This window comes from Cygnus olor, chromosome 6 (genome assembly GCF_009769625.2).
Source record: "Cygnus olor isolate bCygOlo1 chromosome 6, bCygOlo1.pri.v2, whole genome shotgun sequence".
Classification (NCBI taxonomy): domain Eukaryota; kingdom Metazoa; phylum Chordata; class Aves; order Anseriformes; family Anatidae; genus Cygnus; species Cygnus olor.
Genome location: NC_049174.1, coordinates 33466232 through 33485616, shown reverse-complemented (window position 1 = coordinate 33485616; position 19385 = coordinate 33466232). Strand labels below are relative to the sequence as shown.

Here is a 19385-nt window from a genome sequence, read left to right as displayed (position 1 = left end):
AAAACACGGCTACAGAAGATTCTGCAAACCCAAGAGTCCTGAAGGCAGCAAGTTATGAGCAGTACTGAGGCTGAATGCCTGTTAATGTCATGCTCAAAGACTTCCTTGCTCCATCAAGAGATCATCAGCCACCCAGATACAGCCATGGAGCGTGGGCAGCCAGCGCACATCTGCAGGAGACAGCGCTGCCCTTCCAAGCAGCACGGGGAGATGAGGCATTTAGGAGTGCACTGGGCAACTGAGAACCCCGTCAGCTCACCCTGATGTTAACCAAGCAACACATTTTGGAACTTAGTATTGATCTAAAACATGCCTGAATTCATATACCATCTGAAATGATCTTTTCATGGTTGCCCATCCCAATTATTCATTCAGTTAGAAACGGGTTAAACTGTTTCCTGCTTAAAATTGGCCTATATATTTCACTTTATGTTGGAAGGCAGGACAAGAGAGATACCGAGACACTTCCATTTCTTGATCTTCATTGAACACATTAGTTTTAAGCCTTCACACCGCTATGGACCAAGGAAGATAGAAGCACAAATCCATTCTGGAATTGTCCAACATTTTAACAGAAAAGGCCAGGGGGAAAAAAAAAAAAGCCATTTGCACTCTGAGCTACGACAGCGTTCATTACTGTTTTGATATGCAAGTCTTACTCAAGGCTACTGCTCTTTGTGCTTTGCAAATTAAACTCTACAGTAGTAGATTAGGCTGAAGCTACTGGGATGTCATCACAACTAAATGAACAACCTACCACTGGAGCATCGCACATTGCAATAACTGGATTATCCCAGTACCATCATTTATTCTGTTCATAGTACTGCTTAAGAATTTAGTCTAAAAGAACCCTTCAGAGCTCAGAAATCTTAGTCAATACATGGTCTTATTTATGATGCTGGAGAAAGGCTCTGGTGTATTTAAATCATTACTAGCTAAGCTCAGCCTGGACTCAGCTGCTTCTCTAAGTAACAAGAAAGTCCATGTAAATACAAATGTTCTGTTCTGGTTGCAGTTCTCTGAAGAGACGGAAAACAGGACCCGTGTAGTCTTACTACACAAAGCATTCGGGTCAGATTCCTAGTATTTTTATAAAGTAACACCAAAGTTTACGTGCTGAAAGATTCACATTCATTTCATAACCGTGAGTCTAGCCAGAAGGCATTAGCATTCCTATGGCTGCCTCTATGAAGTCACTGAATAGCTTTGCATGTCCTCTTCCTCATCCCGACCCACACCACAAGGATGACACCTCAGAGCAGTAACAGTACTGGCTTCTGGTACAGCTTTACACCCTTGAAAGAGAAGTTTAAATTTCCATGAAAATAATGTAATGTGCAATGAAACACGTGCTTAGAATCTTTTTCAGGCATTATTTGCAATGGAAATACAGTAAAGATTTTTTTGATGTGCTTAAAAAGCCACACAACACCTAACTAGAGGATTAATCACTTGCAATCTTCAGCGCAAGTAAAAAAAAAATAAATAAATCAAAGTCTCATTACTGCCACTTCTAACAACAGAACTACTATCAGCAGATACTACCTGTATCTAATTAGCCATTTTACCAGTTTCTTCCACTGAACTGAATGCAACAGTTTTTAGCACTAAAAAAATTAGTCAGCTTTCCTTGGTCAGAAGGCAAGTCCTTAGGCAAGATGCTTGGGAATAGTCTGGCTTCCCAAGAGTAAAACAGATACGGATGCACCAACTCTAAAACACAACGAAGCTCTGTTTTGAGTCCAGGTACTACAGTCCCAGGTAACTGCACTAAGCAACCAAGCTAGTTTTAAGGGAAGGTAGAAATTAGCAAGGATTTGATTCGTGCTTTAAAGTTACGGAGAAGATTCAGTAGATGATGAAAGAAAATAATATAATCCGTGCAGCAAGTTTTACTCTTTAAACACCTACAGAGTACACCAAACCTGGAGTGTCTCTCATCATCCAAGTGACAGAGGGACTTACAGTGCTTTAAAGGAAAACAGGCTTTTGACTGTGCCTTCTGTTGAGACCCTCCATGTCACTTGTTGAGGACATGGACAAGAAATCCCCATGAACTGATTTATTAATTTCTCTACTGCATAATCTGGGTGCAAAAATTGGATGTTTGATCAAAGCCTAAATTATAAGGGTCAATAATTTTCCAAAGCCTCTCAAAATTCCTACTATATCACCACAATAACATACCAAATACTTCTGAGCTCTCTTAGAATACGAAAACAAATGGAAATTTGTGTGGATCCAGCACGCTGGTCAATGATGCAACTGCTCCCAGCTAGTCACTGCCAGCAGGAAGCTTTCAGGCCCAAAGCTCTGCCATCAAAAAGGACTCTGGGAACACTCCTCAATCTGCTGTTGGCAAAAGCACTCGAGGTAGCTCAAACTTCCCTCACCAGCTGCACACCAACAGCCTAGATTCAGATTTCTAGATTCAGCTGCACCAGGGAAAGAAGTCACTGATCTCACTTCAAGTCGCCATTTCTTCCATCTGCCAGCTAAACTGTTCCTGTGAGCTTCCCTAGACATGTTTCAATTAGATAGGAAAAAAACAGACCTACATCCTACACAGTCTCAAGTGAAATGTTCAGAAACTGCTCCCAATAACAGCTCAACTAACAGATCAGAGCGGGTGACAGAGGGTGTCAACGAAAAGCTAAGGACATGTCAATATGACAGCCTCTTCCATACAGGCAGATATTTGCAAGGAATAAATCTGTTTATATCCTGCTCTACTGTAATATGAAGTAAAAAGTGTTAGATTTCTGTTAGTGTGAAGTCAAAAACTATTAGGCTTCACTTAGCAGAAAACGTACTTCTTCAAAATAAGCGTGGTATTTTAACTGTTAGCCGATCATACAAATCACTTTTCAGAAAAATCTGAAATTCAACTCTGGATTTTTGCTAAGAATGGTAAGCTGGGCCAAACCCAACTATGACAGCTTCCACGTTTATGCCTTTTAGAGACCGTTTATTTTTTTTTCCCGGTAATACATGTTATCTGAACCTATAGTTTCAAAATGAAGGAACAATTATGCTATGCTATTTAGCCATTGCTTTAATGACAGTTCAGATGTTTGTCCTGACAAGTTTCAGTCAGCAATCTATCCTATACACAACTGGACAAAGACCTTTCACAGATGGCAGCACCAACGAACTTGCTAGCAAATAAAACTGGGGAGGGGGCAGAAGAGAGAGCTGAGCGTGTTAAAGGACAAAATTCTGTTTTGTACACAAATATTTTAATTATAGATTAAAAAATATTAAAAATTGGTGTTAGGAAAAGGATAGAAACACAAAACTTTAGCAGCAGGTGAACAAAGATGAACAATTTAGTGTACAGATGTTTATGCAGAAAGCAATAGCTGCAGAGAGAAAATGCCCTATTCTCTTCCTGAGATCAACGACCACGAATGGAAAAGAAGCCTTTGAATGAGCATCCACAGCCACGCTCCTCGAACCTACAGTTTGCTTCATCAGTCTGGACACAGGCATACAACAACCCAATATAATATGCTCGGAAACTTAAATTTCCTGTATTGGAGAACAGCTCGTATCACAACGTGATGCAGTCTCATAATACCTGCATTAAGCTGGTGGATATCAACTTATGCACAGGAATGGCAGTGGAGGCTCTCCTGTAATTAAAGCTGCTGTGCTCCCATGAATCTGGTTTCAGACATTATTTCCTCAGAATGACTCCCTCAAAAAGTTTTTAAATCATATTAAGATTATAGGTAGGCTGAAAGTCCAAATTTTCCAACAACATTAAACCAGAATCTGTTGCTGATTTATGATCTCCTAGAAATAGAGCTCTCAGGAAATCTCCTAACATCGCTATACAGTGCATCAGTCTGCCACCTGAAAGTAAAGGCAGCAAAGGATTTCATAAAACATACTTCGATGGGCTTGCATAGATGCTACCCATCATTGACGATAAGCACCACATTAAGGCATTCGCAGATTCTTCTTCCCTAAAAAAATAAAAATATTGAGTGACCTTATTATGCAGGTCCTGCGGAGCCAAACAACTCATCTTCCCATTATTAAGAGGCTCAATTTGGAACGCACCGTTTAACAAAAGCGCCTGGGTCATTCCTATCTAACCACTACGATGTGGAATGTACGTGGGAAAACTCCCACTGAAAGCTTCACCAGGCTCCCAAACCCAAACATTTCTGCAGCACCCCCGGCCAAACGGTGCCAGGGTCAAGGAATACTCACTACTCCTGTGAAAACTCCTTAGACATCACACCCAACGATTACAATATTTAGTATTTTTTAGCTATTGCTTAGCTCCAAATAATAAGAAGAATTAGAACTTACTGGAAAATTCCAGAATCCGTGCACTTTACAGTAATTTGTTTTTTAATGCATTAAATCCATACACTTTACAGCCAGTTTGTTTACAGGCTAGAACAAATCAGCATATCCAAAGGTGCTAATATTTTTTGCTAGTGAGGTTACAGCACAGAGGTAGGTAGCTCACCAAAACTGAGCGATGCTGTCAATATGTTCAAAGGTTTTTAAAAATTGAATCTATGCTGCGCTGCAGCCAAAGTTTATATGGCTTGATGAGTTTATATGGCTCACCCCTTTGGGACACCCGATAAGAAGTCCCACATGCCCCAAAGAGACAAAAAAAATGCAATTGTATCAAGTACTTTTAAAAGCCTAAAATACAGCGCCTTGAAAGTTGACATGTATTATCTTATTTAAGGGGATGTGGCACCACATTTCTTCGTCAAATTCACCCTGGGGAGAAGTAAATATCTGAAAGCGGTGATACAAGGACATATGAACTTAAGTTAACCTGTGCTACTGGCCAAACTGATGGCACCTTTCAACTCAGTTAAACACCAAACACACACAATATTTATGTTTTCTATCCAGGGCTATACCTAACGCGGTTCACCTACAACGTCCAGTTAGTTTGAAACGGTTACAAACAGATTTTAAGCAGGTAGTATAAAGACTTCTGTAAGGCATCTATACTGAAACATAAGCAATGAAAACTTAATACAACTTGACAGAGGGAAGAAAAAAGCATACGACAGAATTATGTTTCAGACAAGAAATATGATTAATTCCTGTCGTGTGTGCACACGTACAGAAATAAAGAAAAATCACAGAACCAAATCAACAGATTCAAGTAATTCACTTCTCCCAAGGCTGGAAAACCCTTAACAAACCAACCCGGCACACTGCACACCCCTCAGAATTACTGACGTTTAGCCATACCCATTTTTGTTCAGGAGAAAAGCTGCAGTTGATCTTCATAGCAATTTACAGCTTTGTAAAATAAAACGTAGCAGTGAGTAATGCAGTTGCAAGTGCTACATTCTTACTACATTCTTGAGCTTCCAATGTTTAGGGCACAACAAGTCTTTATATTATCTTTATCACTGGGGCCCTTTTTTTTTTTTTTTAAATTACAGAGTACAAACCAGGAATTGCAGATTTCCTACAAAATACTCAAACCCTGGAGACCACCGTATTTATTGTTTAAAAAAATAATAATACCCTTTCTTTTAAATCAGCCTTGAGGCGATAACATTATCACTTGTAACAAAAGCAAGACTGTCAAAGAAAACACATTTCCAGTGCTGTTTTCTTCTCCTGAGCGGCAAATTGTCTGAATAATTTCACTATTTTATTTTTGTTGCTTTCACTTCCATAATAAAGACGCGTTTCTAACCCAACGTTTATGAAAAATACCACACTGTAAGACTGCCGTCATCATGCCTTCTGCTTAGCACTCAGGCAAGAAACATGTGTGACATGCAGCGCAGCATAGAAGTCGAGGCGGAGAGCAATCCCGTTGCAGATTGCTAGCTGATGCCTCATGGCAAAAAAAGGCTAATCCCAAACACTCTGTAGAAAGTAAATAAAAAAGAACAAAAACCTATATTCCTTAGCTGCATTAGGGTCAGATCTCTGTCATATCAGGCTGTTGGAAGAAGGGCACGATTATTAAAAGCCAACGAAGCCGCCCAAAAGCCACCGCGCTTCTGCAGACCGCGCTGCCCACCAGGCGCCCCGGGGGCAGCACCCATGTCCCCTCCCGTATTGACTCCCCACCACCTTCCTCCTCCGGCTGTCCGCAGGGACCACGAGGCGAGCGGCACCCGAGGGCACCTCAGGCACACCTCAGAGCGCCCCTCACCGCAGCCTCAGCCCCGGGCACGAAACCGCCTCAATTCACCTCAGCCTCAGCGCCGCGCTCCCCTCATGTTCTCCTCTCCTTCCCGTACGAAGCGAAACCACTCTCCGGCGCTGCAACCCCAAATTAAAACGTTACTCAGAGCGGGCTGAGGCACTCTGCCTCCCCTCAGCACCCCCCGCGCACAAGGGGCACCCCCGAGGCCGCCCCCCGCTCCCTCCCTCAGGCGCCCCCCGGCCGTGAGGGCGGCGGGCTGGTGCGCGCAGCCCGCCCCAACGGCCGCGCCCCTCCCCCGCCCGCCCCAACGGCGGCGCTCCCCCCCCCCCCGCAACGTGGGCGCGTCCGCTCCCCCCCCCCCCCCCGCTCTTTTCCCTTCTCCTCAGCGCAGCGCAGCGCGCGCGCGGCCCGGCCGCGACCACTCGGCCCGTGGGGGAGCCTCCTCCCTCCCTCAGGGAGCCCCCCTCCCTCGGCGGGCCGCTTACCGCGGCGGGTGCCCTCCCTCAGCGGGGCGCTCCCCGCGGCGGCAGCGGGCTCACGCACGAGGGGCGCTTAACGCCATCGCCAGCCCCGCCAGCCGCCTGGGTTCCTCCTGCTGCCGCGGCGGGGAGAAAGGCCCGCCCCCCCGCCTGAGCGCCGCCCAATGGCCGCGCCGGACGTCTTTGAGTAACGGGCCCGCTGACTAATCAGCGGCGCGGCGCCCGCCTCCCGAGCCGCCGGACAGCGGCGCTGCTCAGCGCTGAGGCGGGCGCGAGCTCGCCCAGAAGACGGCGGCCAATCAGCGGGCGCCGTCGCTTTGACGGACAGCCGCGACCACCACTAGGAACCTCGCTCAGGCGCGGAGACCGGCAGCGCAGCGCCCTCCCTCTCTCTCCCGCATCCCGGGCGGCGATTGCCCCTCCCCGTTTCCGCAGCCTTCCGCGAGCCGCAGCGGCCCCGCAAAGGCATGCTGGGAGATGTAGTCCCTCACCCCCCTCCCGCCCTTTGCGGAGCGTGCGCGCTCCCGGCTCGCGTCACCTCCGGCCGGCGGCGGTTTGAGCTGGGAGCCCGCGAAGGGCGCGAGGAGCCCGTGAGTGGGGGGGAGGGGAGGGGCGGGGGCGCTGTGGTGGGGCCCGATCGTGAGCGGGGGCTGAGCCCCCTCAGGGGTCCCGCCCTGCTCTCGGGCCGGGTTTGGCTCGTAGCGCCCCTAAAGTGCCTTATCCAGGCGGTTCGGGGCGGTTTGCGCTTTGTGTGGTGTTTCCTGACGGGCAGCCCGAGCAGATGAGGGCGGCCGGGGGTGCTCCGTGAGGCGAAGCTGCCCCCCCGTGAGGCGAAGCTGCCCCCCGTGAGGCGAAGCTGCCCTCTATGTTAACAAATGAAGGGTTGCCTCTGAGGAACTGCCACAAGCAGGCTCCAGGAGGTTCCTGGAGTCCATCGAGGACAGCCTCCTCGCCCAGGTGTTAGACAAACCTACCAGAGGTTTGTCACCAGTCTGCAGAGCTCATTAAAGGGGTGAAGATTGGAGGCAGCCTGGGTTGCTGGCAACTCCTTGAGGGTATTTTCCTTGGAGCACAAGAGCGCTCTGTTCCCATATGTAATAAATCAAGCAGGGATGGTAGGAAGCCAGCATGGTTGAATAAGGGTCTGCTGGTCAAACTTAGGCAAAGGAAGGAAATGCACAGATGGTGGAAACAGGGCCGTGTGCCCTGGGAAGAGTACAGAAACACTTTCTGGATGTGCAGGGATGGGATCAGGAAAGCCAAGGCACTGACAGAACAAAACGTGGCGAGGTATGCGAAGAATTACAAGAAGGGGTTCTACAGGTACGTTGGCTGCAAAAGAAAGTCTAGGGAGAGCGTAGTGCCTTTGACAAATGAAGTCAAAGAACTGGTAATGACAGATGACAAGGCAGAGGTACTTAACTTCTTTGCCTTGGTCTTCACTGGCAGTCAGGCTTCCCACATCACTCGAGTCCTCTAGGCAGGGGCTGAGGGAGCAGAGTCCCTCCCACTGTAAGTAAAAAACAAGCTCAGGACCTCCTGACACAACAACTGCAAGTCTATGGGCCCTGATGACATGCATTCGAGGGTCCCGAGGGAATCAGCAAGCCCAAGTGCAAGGTGCTGCACGTGGGTCAGGGCAATCCCAGGCATGAATACAGACTGGGAGAAGACCTCCTTGAGAGCATCCCTGCGGAAAGAGGCTTGGCGGTTTTGATGGATGAAAGGCTCGGCGTGAGCCAGCAGTGCGCGTTTGCAGCCCAGAAGGCCAACTGCAGCCTGGACTGCATCAACAGAGGAGTGGCCAGCAGGTCAGGGAGGTGACTGTCCCCCTCTGCTCCGCCCTTGTGAGGCCCCTCCTGGAGTGCTGTGTCCAAGTCTGGAGCCCCCAGCACAAGAAGGATGTGGGTCTGTTAGAGCGAGTCCAGAGGAGAGCCGCAAAGATGATCAGAGAGCTGGAGCACCTCTCCTATGAAGAAAGGCTGAGAGAGTTGGGCATGTTCAGCCTGGAGAAGAGAAGGCTCCAGGAAAACCTTACTGTGGCCTTTCAATACTTAAAGGGGTCTTTTAAAAAGGATGGAGGACTCTGTACTCGTGTAGGTAATGATAGGACAAGGGGGAATGGTCTTAAACTAAAAGAAGATAGATTTAAACTAGACGTTAGGAGGAAATTCTTCACTCAGAGGGTAGTGAGGCCCTGGAACAGGTTGCCCAGAGAAGCTGTGGATGCCCCATCTCTGGAGGTGTTCAGGGTCAGGCTGGATGGGGCCTTGGCCAACCTGATCTAGTGGGTGGCATCCCTGCCTATGGCAGGGGGGTTTGGTACTAGGTCATCTTTAAGTTCCCTTCCAACCTGAGCCATTCTATGATAGCAGTCAGCTATCACAAAACTTCAGTGTTCTTGAAGTTCTCATCAGTCACCCAGCCTTCTGGTAAGGAAACCAACACCTGCTGCTCTCTCGATTGGGGTCTTAGATGCTCACCCTTCCAGCGGTACAGAGCAAAACAGCAGCAGCAGTGACAGAATTCCAGATTTTTTTGTGCGCTCTCCTTTTCTTTTATTAGTATTTATGCTGCTCTTTTCCCTTAGTACCTACTTTTCCAAATTATTTATGAATTCACTGAACTCAATAGATGCTGGAGCAGATTCCTTTGAAATATTGCCAGTGTCATGTCTGTTACGTATAAAGAGACTGCTTGCTTGCATTTTAAAAATTACATTTTAAAATCATTACTGTATAAATATGCTAATAAAATTTATTCCGTGGTTAATTTTGAAGTCAACTGCATGAGCCAGTTTATATGTGCGGTCGTGTAGACCCCCCTTCAAAAAAGCCTTTAGTAGACTTGAAAGATAAGATTTGCCTTTACAAAAGATATGTTGGCCCCCTGCGTAGAGAAAGACTTATCCTGACGTTCACAAGTTCTGCGTTTCATAATTTTTAATGATTTTATTCCCTATAAATGAATCATGTTGTCATTCCATGGATCTGCGTTATTACTGTTGTTAAAAAGTGTGATCACTTACCACTCCCTAGTCGTGAGATACTAAAGCCATTTTTGATGAATAGCTACTATTTTTAGTAATTCAGCCACTTCAACCTTGAGTTCCTTCAAAACACTTGAAGGAACGCTTGGATTTTCATTTAGTGTTTTTGTGGTTTTGATTTGTTAGTCATGAAGCTTCTGTAGCTGCTGTTTACTCGATGAGCCTCTGAGTGAAAAGCTTGGTCCCCACATCTAACCTTTTAGGTCTATTTTATCTAAGAAAACTAAAGTTCCAGACTTCGTGGTCTAGAAATGTGAGAGGGTCGTCAGGATGCATATTACAACATGTTAGGGACACACCAGCAAATGGAAAAAAATAACAATTAGAGAAAATGTGTGCACTAATCCTTTCTCTCTGTTCTTAGAGCTTCTGAATCTGCAATGGGTAGAACAACAGGCGTGAACTGGTCGTCTTCCTTTCAGTGTACAGCGATGTTTCTGCTACACTATCTGACTTAAAAATAGGCTTTGGTTTGTTTAAATTATTCGATAAAATTACTATGATGCTGTTCATAATGCATCTGTCTAAAAACAAAATACAAATGACTACCACTACCGAAGTAATTATATACAAGGCATTGATTTTCAGTTTAATTATTACTTTAAAAGATCAATAAAAGGCAATTTGCTGAAATTCATTTGTTTCACTGCCTTGTTTCATCATTGTTCATTTTTATTTTCTGTATGCCCAGCATAAATCTTTCATAGGTTCAATATGCCTTTCGTAGTGTCTTCTGCAGCTTTGGATATCAGAATAGTACTACAGGCAGGAGTATTGGCTGAAGGTGGGTTCTTAACACTGCTGGTGTTATTCAGAAACCATGGCAGAGATTTTTAAGTCTTCAGCATATGATTCTTTGTATAATCATTAGGAAGTTCACGTTAATAATAATTGCAATAATTTGTAAATGTGGCGTAGAGCTATAGGACAGTGCTGTTATTACAATAGCATTCACTGCATGTGGATTTCTTTAATTATTTACCTACTCTTTAATTATTCACCATTCATTTCATTATTCACTTAGGGGAAAAAAAACAACAAAGAAAAGCTTGTACATGTTTGGTAGCTAATGCTTTCTGTGTTGCTGTTGGTACTTAAGATAGAACTGCAAAGTTGGTTTTAACTCATTTAGTGACTGTGATCCAGAAGCATTTTTTAATAGCATTACTACATACCAAAGAATTATATGTGCTTTCTCTCTCTAATTCAGATTTATACATATGAAACTGCATTTTTTATTCAAGGTTTCGGAAGAAGAATCTTGTCATAATCTAATTCAACAGGAGGTTAGTTATGTTAACATTTCATTTTCATATTGTCACTCACCACAAGCTGTGTAGCAAGTCGATCGAAAGTGTTCATTTTCTCTGCTTCTGTATAGAAAGGGAAAATCATCACAGAAAGTGAGTCAGAGATGTTGCTCGGTGGTGAATCACAGAGCTGAGCACTGAATGGGTCTGTCGGCCCACCAGTCATCCGGCATACTCGGTTAAGGCTGGCACTACAGGAATGTTGTGTTTGTTTTTGCCAGCAGTCTTGAAGTGCATTCATCAACTTTTAAAGAAAAAAAAATCAGTCTGTGGAAAATACTGTAATAGAACTCTTGAAGTGATTATGATTGATTTCCCAACAGTTAGAGCCGAAACATTTCTGTTTGCTCAACTGAGAGATGAAATGAGTGTTTACCAGAGTTTTACAGCTTCTTGTCTGTGCAATGCATTGCTTAGAGCAAGCTAGAGGGATGCCCTTCTCCATTAAGCAATGTTCAGCAATGGACATCCACAGAAGAGCCTTGATACTGATTGTAGCACTTTTATCCGCTGTTCAGTGTTCCAGGAACCCAAGGTACAAGAATGTCGTTTCCTTAAGGATACGAGAGAGATCCCACTTGCAAAAACGGGAAAAAAAGCCACGGTGAATAGTGTGATGACAGATGACACCGTATGTCTGTTTTGCAAAAGAAACACAGATTTCCTTTCCCTATAACTGCCACGGAGTTCTCATTGCTGGGTGAATCACTTGTACGCCGCTGGTGATTGACATCAGGTGTTCTAGACCCTTAAGCTGCACCTTTTGGAGGTGAGCTGTTGAAACTATAACCGTACAGAAGGCCTTAAATGAGTATATGTCCATGCACACACAGCTCTGTGACTCCAGTTTGGACCGTTGTTCTCATCCATGTCTTTCATGCTTTGTATGTTACGCAAAGGATAACCGATCAGCAAGAATATGGTCTTTAAAAATAGATTCTGTGGTAGCTAGATAATCTGATACAAAATAGAACCAAATCCATAGCAATAGTAAATACAATCCTTAGACCTCAACTTTGAGTGTTGCTTGAAATCTTAAATTCCAATTCAGGTGTCCTTGCTTGTTTCCTCCCCCATTCTCCAGCAGAACGACGCATCAAAACAGCTGTGGTTACCCACCACTTCGTTGTAAAGTAAGTGGTAAAAGATGCCCAAGAAAGTACGGACAGAAGTTCCCCGATATTACCAGCATTTTCTTTCCAGCTCTCTAAGTGTGATGTGTTTCTTGATAGGTATGCCTATAATTCATCAGATAACCAAAAAAGCAATTACTTGTTTTCAGTCTGAATGTCATTAGTCTGGCCAGTGGTGCCAGTGACAGGATACACCAAAATCCTCATTTTTTCAAGGGTTGTGAAACGGTTTAGTGGGTTTACAGAACGATCTGGTCCCTTTTTGTGTACGTCTGTTTACAGACGTTTTTGTCCACAGTACTTCAGTACTACCAGATTTTTTTGCTACAGAAAGGCAAATTCCCAATAACTTCTTTTTGCTGCTCTTTCTAGTCCTCCCTCCTTTTCCTTTTTTCTTGGATCTTTTCCCTTTTTCTTTGGATCGATTTTAAGACGGCCTTGCCTTTTGGACAAGGCAGGACATGGCTGGCTCAGCAGCGGTAGGTGGCTACGGCAGTGGGTCCGTGAGTTCCACTCCTGGATCCCCAGTGGGGTCATGCAGCACCACGGCCAGAGTCTCGCCGCACCATGCCAGGGAGGTCTGGTGGCTTGGGACATCCCACCTCGCCAAATGGAAAGATTTCTCAGTTTTAGTAACGTAACGGCCCTTGGAAGATGGAGGTGTTGGTACAGTTGTGCCAGAACAAAATCCCAAGCTCTTTCAATTTACATTACGTGTTAAAGTAGAATCACAGAATCATAGAATATCCCGAGTTGGAAGGGACCCATAAGGATCATTGAGTCCAACTCCTGGCACCGCACAGGTCTACCCAGAAGTTTAGACCATGTGACTAAGTGCACAGTCCAATCGCTTCTTAAATTCAGACAGGCTTGGTGCAGTGACACCACCTCTCGGTGACAACCACCCTCTCGGTGAAGAACCTCTTCCTGATGTCCAGCCTAAACTTCCCCTGCCTCGGCTTAACACCGTTCCCGCAGGTTACTTGGTTGTGCCGCAGTGCAGTTAGAGCTAGATTCTGTTCACTGAAGAGAATGTAACTTCAATTGGTAGAGTACACATCAAGTTTTGTAGCTAAAAAATCATAAATGGAATTCTTTAGGAAAATAGAGGTGCTGTTCTCTTTCACCGTGGCGTATAATTCCTTTTGAATCAATCTGTTTTCCTTGCCAGTACGCCAGAACATTAGAAGGAAACTACTGCAACCTCTGTTTTGCATAATCTTGCTTTACTGTGTTGATTACTTGAACCACCTGCATTGTCCTCAGGTCTGGCTTACCATGTAACTAGTCAGCATAAAAACCAGATGGTTTAGTCCTGCAGATCTTTGAAGTGAATGGCCATGTAGCTCAGTACATTTCTTACTGTGAATATAATGAATCATTAAATTCACAGGAAGAATCATTCATCATACTCACCAATTCGTATCTGACTTGTTCTGAGTTGTTTCAGAAATATATCAGTAGAAAAGAATCTGGGTACCACATGTTCTTATAGAATTTTGTTACAGAGCCTGGTAGTACAATATCTACTGTTGACAATACAAGAGGCATATTTTGCCTGATACTTTGTGTTCCCATCATAATTAAGGTCCCAATCCTCATACAGGCTGTGAAGCCAAATAAGATAATTAGGCAGTGTGGGGTTAAAGACTTTTCCTCTATGCTTTGATGTAAAGGTTTGTTCCTTTCCTCGCGTTTAGTTGGTGTACTGCTACTGAGCACTTTTTTTGAAGTTATAAGAGAACAAAAGCTAGGATTTCTTCTCCAACTCTGTTGCCTTGCACAAAAGTGAATTGAGTTCATATTTTTAGTCTGAAGCACATTATGAGAATTGGCATTGATTAATTATATGGTTTAAGATTTTATTTCTGAAGGGAATAAAGTTTCTTTTGTTGTTTTAGGTTTCTTGTGTACACCTAAACAATGCTGGTCAGGTCCACCTGAGATCACTTGTAGCCAAACAAGCGAAAAAATGAAAATGAATCAATTTTAGAAGAAAAGAAAAAAAAAAAAGTAATGTGTTTTCAAGGACATTGTTATAAAAGAAAAGTAAAGTGTATTGATAAAACACAATGAAACAAGTCTGATGCCAAGGTCTCACCATCTTTCTCTAATGATCTTGGCGACATTTTTGGTGTTGAAGACAGCATTCTTCCTCCACCCCTTTCCTGAACGGTTCTTCTTGCAACTGACTTCTCATGGGCAAAACGCCCTAGCCGTACTCACATGTTGCCATGATCTTATTGGCTGTAAAGAGAGGTACAAAGCTCTACTGCCTGTCTCTCATTCTAAACTGAGGCAGGCTGCTTTGTGGCAAGTTGGTTTAGCTCTTTATTTCCATGCTAATACAAATGAAGTTGTGCTACTTTGGAAATGGGAAGGATGTTTGAAATGTGGGGATGTTTTGGTTGGCTTTTTTTTTTTTTGGTGAGGGTTATTTTGCGGAGATTGATGTTCCTTATCAATAAATTCAATGTACATCGAATTACAACAACTTTGTGACTTTGTCCTCCTTAAAAAAAAAGTTACCATGCTTTTGTTTTTTTGACCTTCATAGTTACTAATTAATATGGTGATTCTGGTGGTCTTAATTTGCAATATGTTTTCTGTTAATTAAATTGTCATATGTGACATCTGTGAAAAGCCAAGTGTTTAGTTTTTTTTTTTTTGTAAAAACCTGTGTTAGCTTTAAGAAATAGTCAACTGGCTTGTCTGAGCGTTTCCTTTTCGTTTCCACCTAATGCTATTATTATAAGGGTAACTTAGATATCAAGTATTTCAAGTTATCGTTATTCTGTGAAGCTTTATTCTGTAATGTGCTGCAGACCTCTCTTTTAAGTTAGATATCTTTTTTGGTTTTGTTTCCCCTAGGCTCAACATGGCTTGTATGTTCCAGGAAACACCTACGCTTGAAGCTTCTTATTCTGAAAATGTTGATGCTAAGCTGTCCTTTCTACCTGAAAGACTGAGAAAGAAACTGCTTCCTTTTCAGGAGAAAGGCATCGTATTTGCACTTCAGAGAAGTGGCAGGTAAAATCCTTATTCTATCATGTGCCAAACAGAATTATTCTAGGTAGCAATAATGAATGGTTACAAAAGCTATGCAAATACAGCAACACTTAGGAGAGTTATATTACAGATTTTTTTTGCAAACTGTAGGATAACATGGCTTATAATGAGGTGTTTCCTCTTCTTCCAGAGGAGGAAGAAATATTTAATAGTGCAAAAGAGGCTTGTAGTATCAGAGATCTCCTCATATAAGAGGAGGTTGCTATCAGCAGGACCATCCTTTTTGTCGTGTTAATGGAGAATTCTTAAAATAAGTTGATTCACATTTGCTTCTGTAGTTCTTAATGGCGTGTAAGAGCTGTTAAGAGAATGACTAACAGATCTTGATGCATCTGTGTGGTATTCTATTTTAAACTTGGTACAATTCTGGTATGTAATCAGGGTGTTCTGGAACTCACTGAGCTGCAACAGCAGAGCAGAAGACTAGCAGAATGCTCGGTTAGCAAGTGCAGCAACTGATAAAAAAGGAATTCGACAATTAGGTACCTGATAAATCAGAAAAATAGTTTATGCAGCAGAGTCTGTAAATATTTTGCTGAGTAAGAGCATGTTACTGAGTTACAGGGATAAAGAAGTGGGAAGGGAAATGCTATTTCTGCTTTATAAATTTTCGAATATCTAGGCAGTTGCAGCCTAAAGTTATGAAACTGCTGTATGTTGTTCTTTTGGAACGTAATGACATCTTAGAGGTCTAGCACAAAAGAAACGGTTTGGGCTTAAGTTGTGAGGAAGGATGAAGTTAGTTTCTGATAACCTCATCATCTTGCTCAATACAAGAGGCTTTGGGCCTAAGAGGGTTGCCTGCTACTGTTTGCGATGCTTTTGTAGGAGATAAGAAATGTGCATGCCCTTCTCTAAAAATTAAAAATGGGAAAGGAAATGTTTCTCATCAGTCCCTGCAGTTATATGGAACTCCCGATTGAGTCAAATTTTCTCGGAAGTATTTCACTTTAATTCTATTCATCTGGCCAAAAAACTTCAGTAATGGTAATATTTCTGTCTTGTAAGCCATCTATTTTAGGCTGCCAGAGTAGGTAGCAGAGTAGAAAGATGGGTCCAGCCATTCAGGTGCAAGCTTGAATTTAAAGCCTGGGATTTTAAAAGCTTTATGCTGTGTTGTCATTAACTTCTCTGTGACTACCAGTCATGTGAGGTACTTCGCTGCTGCCCAGTGTAATTGTGAGGGTAAATGCATGCAGTTTTAATGGATCACTAAAACTTGGACAGAGTAGACGGCAAAGTCTGTATTTGAGTTGAATTTAATAAATTCAAAGCCTTAGGCTACTATATATCAGTTGATCTGATTCTAGTAAGGAGAAGTGAAGTTTATATCATGTGTAATAGAGGTGCATTTGTATACACGAACAGTGAAATAACACAAGAATATAAATGTATTTATTGTCTTTAATGTTAATTAGTGTAGGCTAATGGATGTATTTGAAAGTGGCATAAACCTTTGCAGCCTACCATGTAATATACAGGTTCCTCAGGAAACTGTTTAACTGTAAATTTTAATTAAATTTTTCTTTCTTCTTCCTTGAAAAGAAACAATTGCCTGCACTAAGTATGTAGAAAGGTTTGGAATGACCGTCAAAGAGGGAATGAGACTGTTTTAATTAGGATTAAGGGCTTTGCTTTTTTTGTTTTCTTGAAGCCTGTCATTAACAAAAGATTGAGTAATACGGCACTGATGTTTTTACTATGAAATGGGTATGAATGTATTTTCGTCACGAGTGCAAGAAATCTCATTCACTGGCATGGCATGGCAAGTTCTATCCAGTAGCTGGGTCAAACTGAGGAACAGTATGCATGCTCCCAGCCAGCCTCTGTATAAAGTGAAATGTGTTATGTCAAACTTTCCTGAGCAGTATTTTTTAAAAATCTGTCTTTTGCTCAGGCAGATCTAATTTTTTTTTTTAGTCCCAAAACAGAGCAAGAGCCTGTGTTGCTGCTTGTAGCTGAATTTTCTTATTAGTGTGTCAGCCCTTGGCTCACACAAATCTCTCCCTTTTGTGTACTCCTTAATGATTTAAGCCTTCTTTCACTATTTCCATCGGTATATTTTAGCAAGGTCTGGTGCTTTTCCATAGAAGTGTCTTTTCTAATTTTAAAAATATATAAACCTAGGACTTGAAGTAAGCAATATGTGCATCTGGGCTCGTCTTTCTTCTCTCGCTCGGGCTGTGCGCTCCCTGTGCTGACATCACTTAATGCATGCTTTGCTCTAGGGGTAGGAAACTGGTGTAGAGAAAGTGCTCTACTGCTGGCTGTAGACATTCAGTTCGTGTTATCTTAGGTTAGACAAGCTCCCAGCATGAAAGAGGGACTTATTAGAACAAAAAAAAAATATGATCTTGGATGAAATGCACACTCTGAGACACTAATGGGGCAGGGATTAACCTATTAATTCCCCCATAGTTTCCCTAACGATAAGATAAATATGCTGTTATGATTTGTGCTTTTGATTCAATGGTAAAAGGGAAGCAGGAGAAGAAGCAGACAGATCCTGTTTTTTTTTTTTTTTAGTAAATTTTTCAGTAAATGCTCCAAAAGCTTTGTCTAGAGCAACACATGCTGCCTAAAGTTTTTCTAGGAAATAATAAAAATACAGTAATTATAGAGCCTACAAGACCGTATAGTTCAAAATATGGTAAGATACCTTTTAGCTGACAGAAATGCCTTAAGAAGCCATAGAGTTACTTATCTTCATTCCTTACTAGAGATTGTTCTTCAGAAGTGCATTTGGGAAGAGGTACCTAGGGATGGAAATCTTTATTCATAACCTGAAACATTAATGTGTAGAAAAGAAATATTCAATGTGCATGCAAATTCCATACCTGAAAGCTATTTTATTTATTCTTTTCTTCCAGGGAAGCTAGCTTACTTTTAAAACATCATAAATATATATATTTATGTATGTTATTTACTTTAATTATAGACAGCTCACTCACCTAAATATACTGTAAAAGTTAGAAGCTTGCTATTATTTTAGAGTTATGCCTCTTGCTGCTAACATGTACAAACCATATTGCTGAATACTTTACCAAGTTTTATAATAAAAATTGCTAGCATGTGATTTGCAAACATCATTTTTAGCATTACTTGCCTTGTTGACGATATCTGAAGAAGATGCCTTTGGACATACAGATTTTTTTTCCTAGAAACATTGGCAGAACAATGTGTTTAAGCTATCTTGCTTGTGGATGAGAAAGAAGAGTTGTTTACCACGTATGAAATAAGCTTTTCTGTTATTACTGCATGCTCAAACAGTTTAACTAGGATAGTCTAGTTCCCTGTTGTGCTTTTTTCTCCCTTTCTTGTATATGGTTCAATGAGTACAAGTGCATTACCATTGTAACTCCTTTTGTCTGACAAGTAATATTTTTTAAAATAAAAGTTTTTATAGATATTGAAATGCTTATTGATACTTTCGCTAATACCTATATTTTATTCCAGTTGTGATTCATAGATAATTTTTGCTTTTTAATGCTGCCTGTAAAAGTTTTAGAGGTAATATGTTAACTTGTGTGTTCTAAAGCATGTGATATTTAGTGTCTTATACATGATGGCTTAAAATTATTTGAGTATAGTTACAGTAATAAAGATGCAACGTGATATGGGGACTTCATATCTGGCATTAAGAGCTATCTTTTTTAATGAAAAGGTATTTGTTTCATTAGGCAGGTCATTTAATAGTTAATAAAGATTGTTATATTATTTAATGTTGTTTTGGATAATAGGCTACAGAAAATCATTGTGATAGCAAGTTCATTATAGAACAGTGTCACCTAGTATAATAGCAAGTTAGTTGGCTGCAATTCAAAATAGTATTTTTATTTTCCATTGACTTTGTCTCTGAACTGTACCAATCAACACAGGAGAAGCACTTACTTAATTCTTCATAAATTAAAATATATTTTTGGCTCAAAAACTTTTATCAGTCTTCATAGAAATTAATTTCTTTCTCCCAGGCTCTCAGAGTAGACCAGAAAAGCAAAGGCTCAAATCAGAATTTTCTCAAGGCTTATGAACAAGGCTAAAATGTTCTAGCTCCAGTTCCTTGCAGGAAAGGTACAGTATATACAGTCTGATGAGGTTTTAGTTGTTGAATTGTAGAAATTATAGCTCTTGGGCAGGAAACAAATAGAAATTTTAAAATTCCTGGTCATGGAATAGCGGTTTGTAGGG

The 19385-nt window shown here is 42.1% G+C and overlaps 2 protein-coding genes across 40 annotated transcripts in view; one reads left to right on the top strand and one right to left on the bottom strand.

Annotated features, from left to right (window-relative positions):
- R3HDM1 (R3H domain containing 1) overlaps positions 1-6862 on the bottom strand; it is an 81029-nt gene extending 74167 nt beyond the window's left edge. For 32 of the 36 annotated variants that reach the window (XM_040561529.1, XM_040561528.1, XM_040561516.1 and 29 more), the window contains exons 1-2: positions 6643-6862; positions 6203-6273 (exon numbers count right to left, since the gene is read on the bottom strand). The gene's annotated coding sequence lies outside the window, so the exon portion shown is untranslated. Of the gene's footprint in view, positions 1-6202; positions 6388-6642 lie in introns of those variants that run through there. The other 4 variants (XM_040561518.1, XM_040561552.1, XM_040561555.1 and 1 more) reach the window with 2 other exon arrangements.
- A 295-nt stretch (positions 6863-7157) lies between these two features.
- The window catches only part of ZRANB3 (zinc finger RANBP2-type containing 3), a 50006-nt gene continuing 37778 nt past the window's right edge, over positions 7158-19385 (top strand). The window contains exons 1-2 of one of the 4 annotated variants that reach the window (XM_040561558.1): positions 7158-7226; positions 15000-15158. In XM_040561558.1, the coding sequence (XP_040417492.1) occupies positions 15007-15158 (152 nt within the window). In that variant the 5' untranslated portion in view covers positions 7158-7226; positions 15000-15006. Of the gene's footprint in view, positions 7227-10908; positions 10972-14205; positions 14388-14794; positions 14886-14999; positions 15159-19385 lie in introns of those variants that run through there. The other 3 variants (XM_040561561.1, XM_040561557.1, XM_040561559.1) reach the window with 3 other exon arrangements.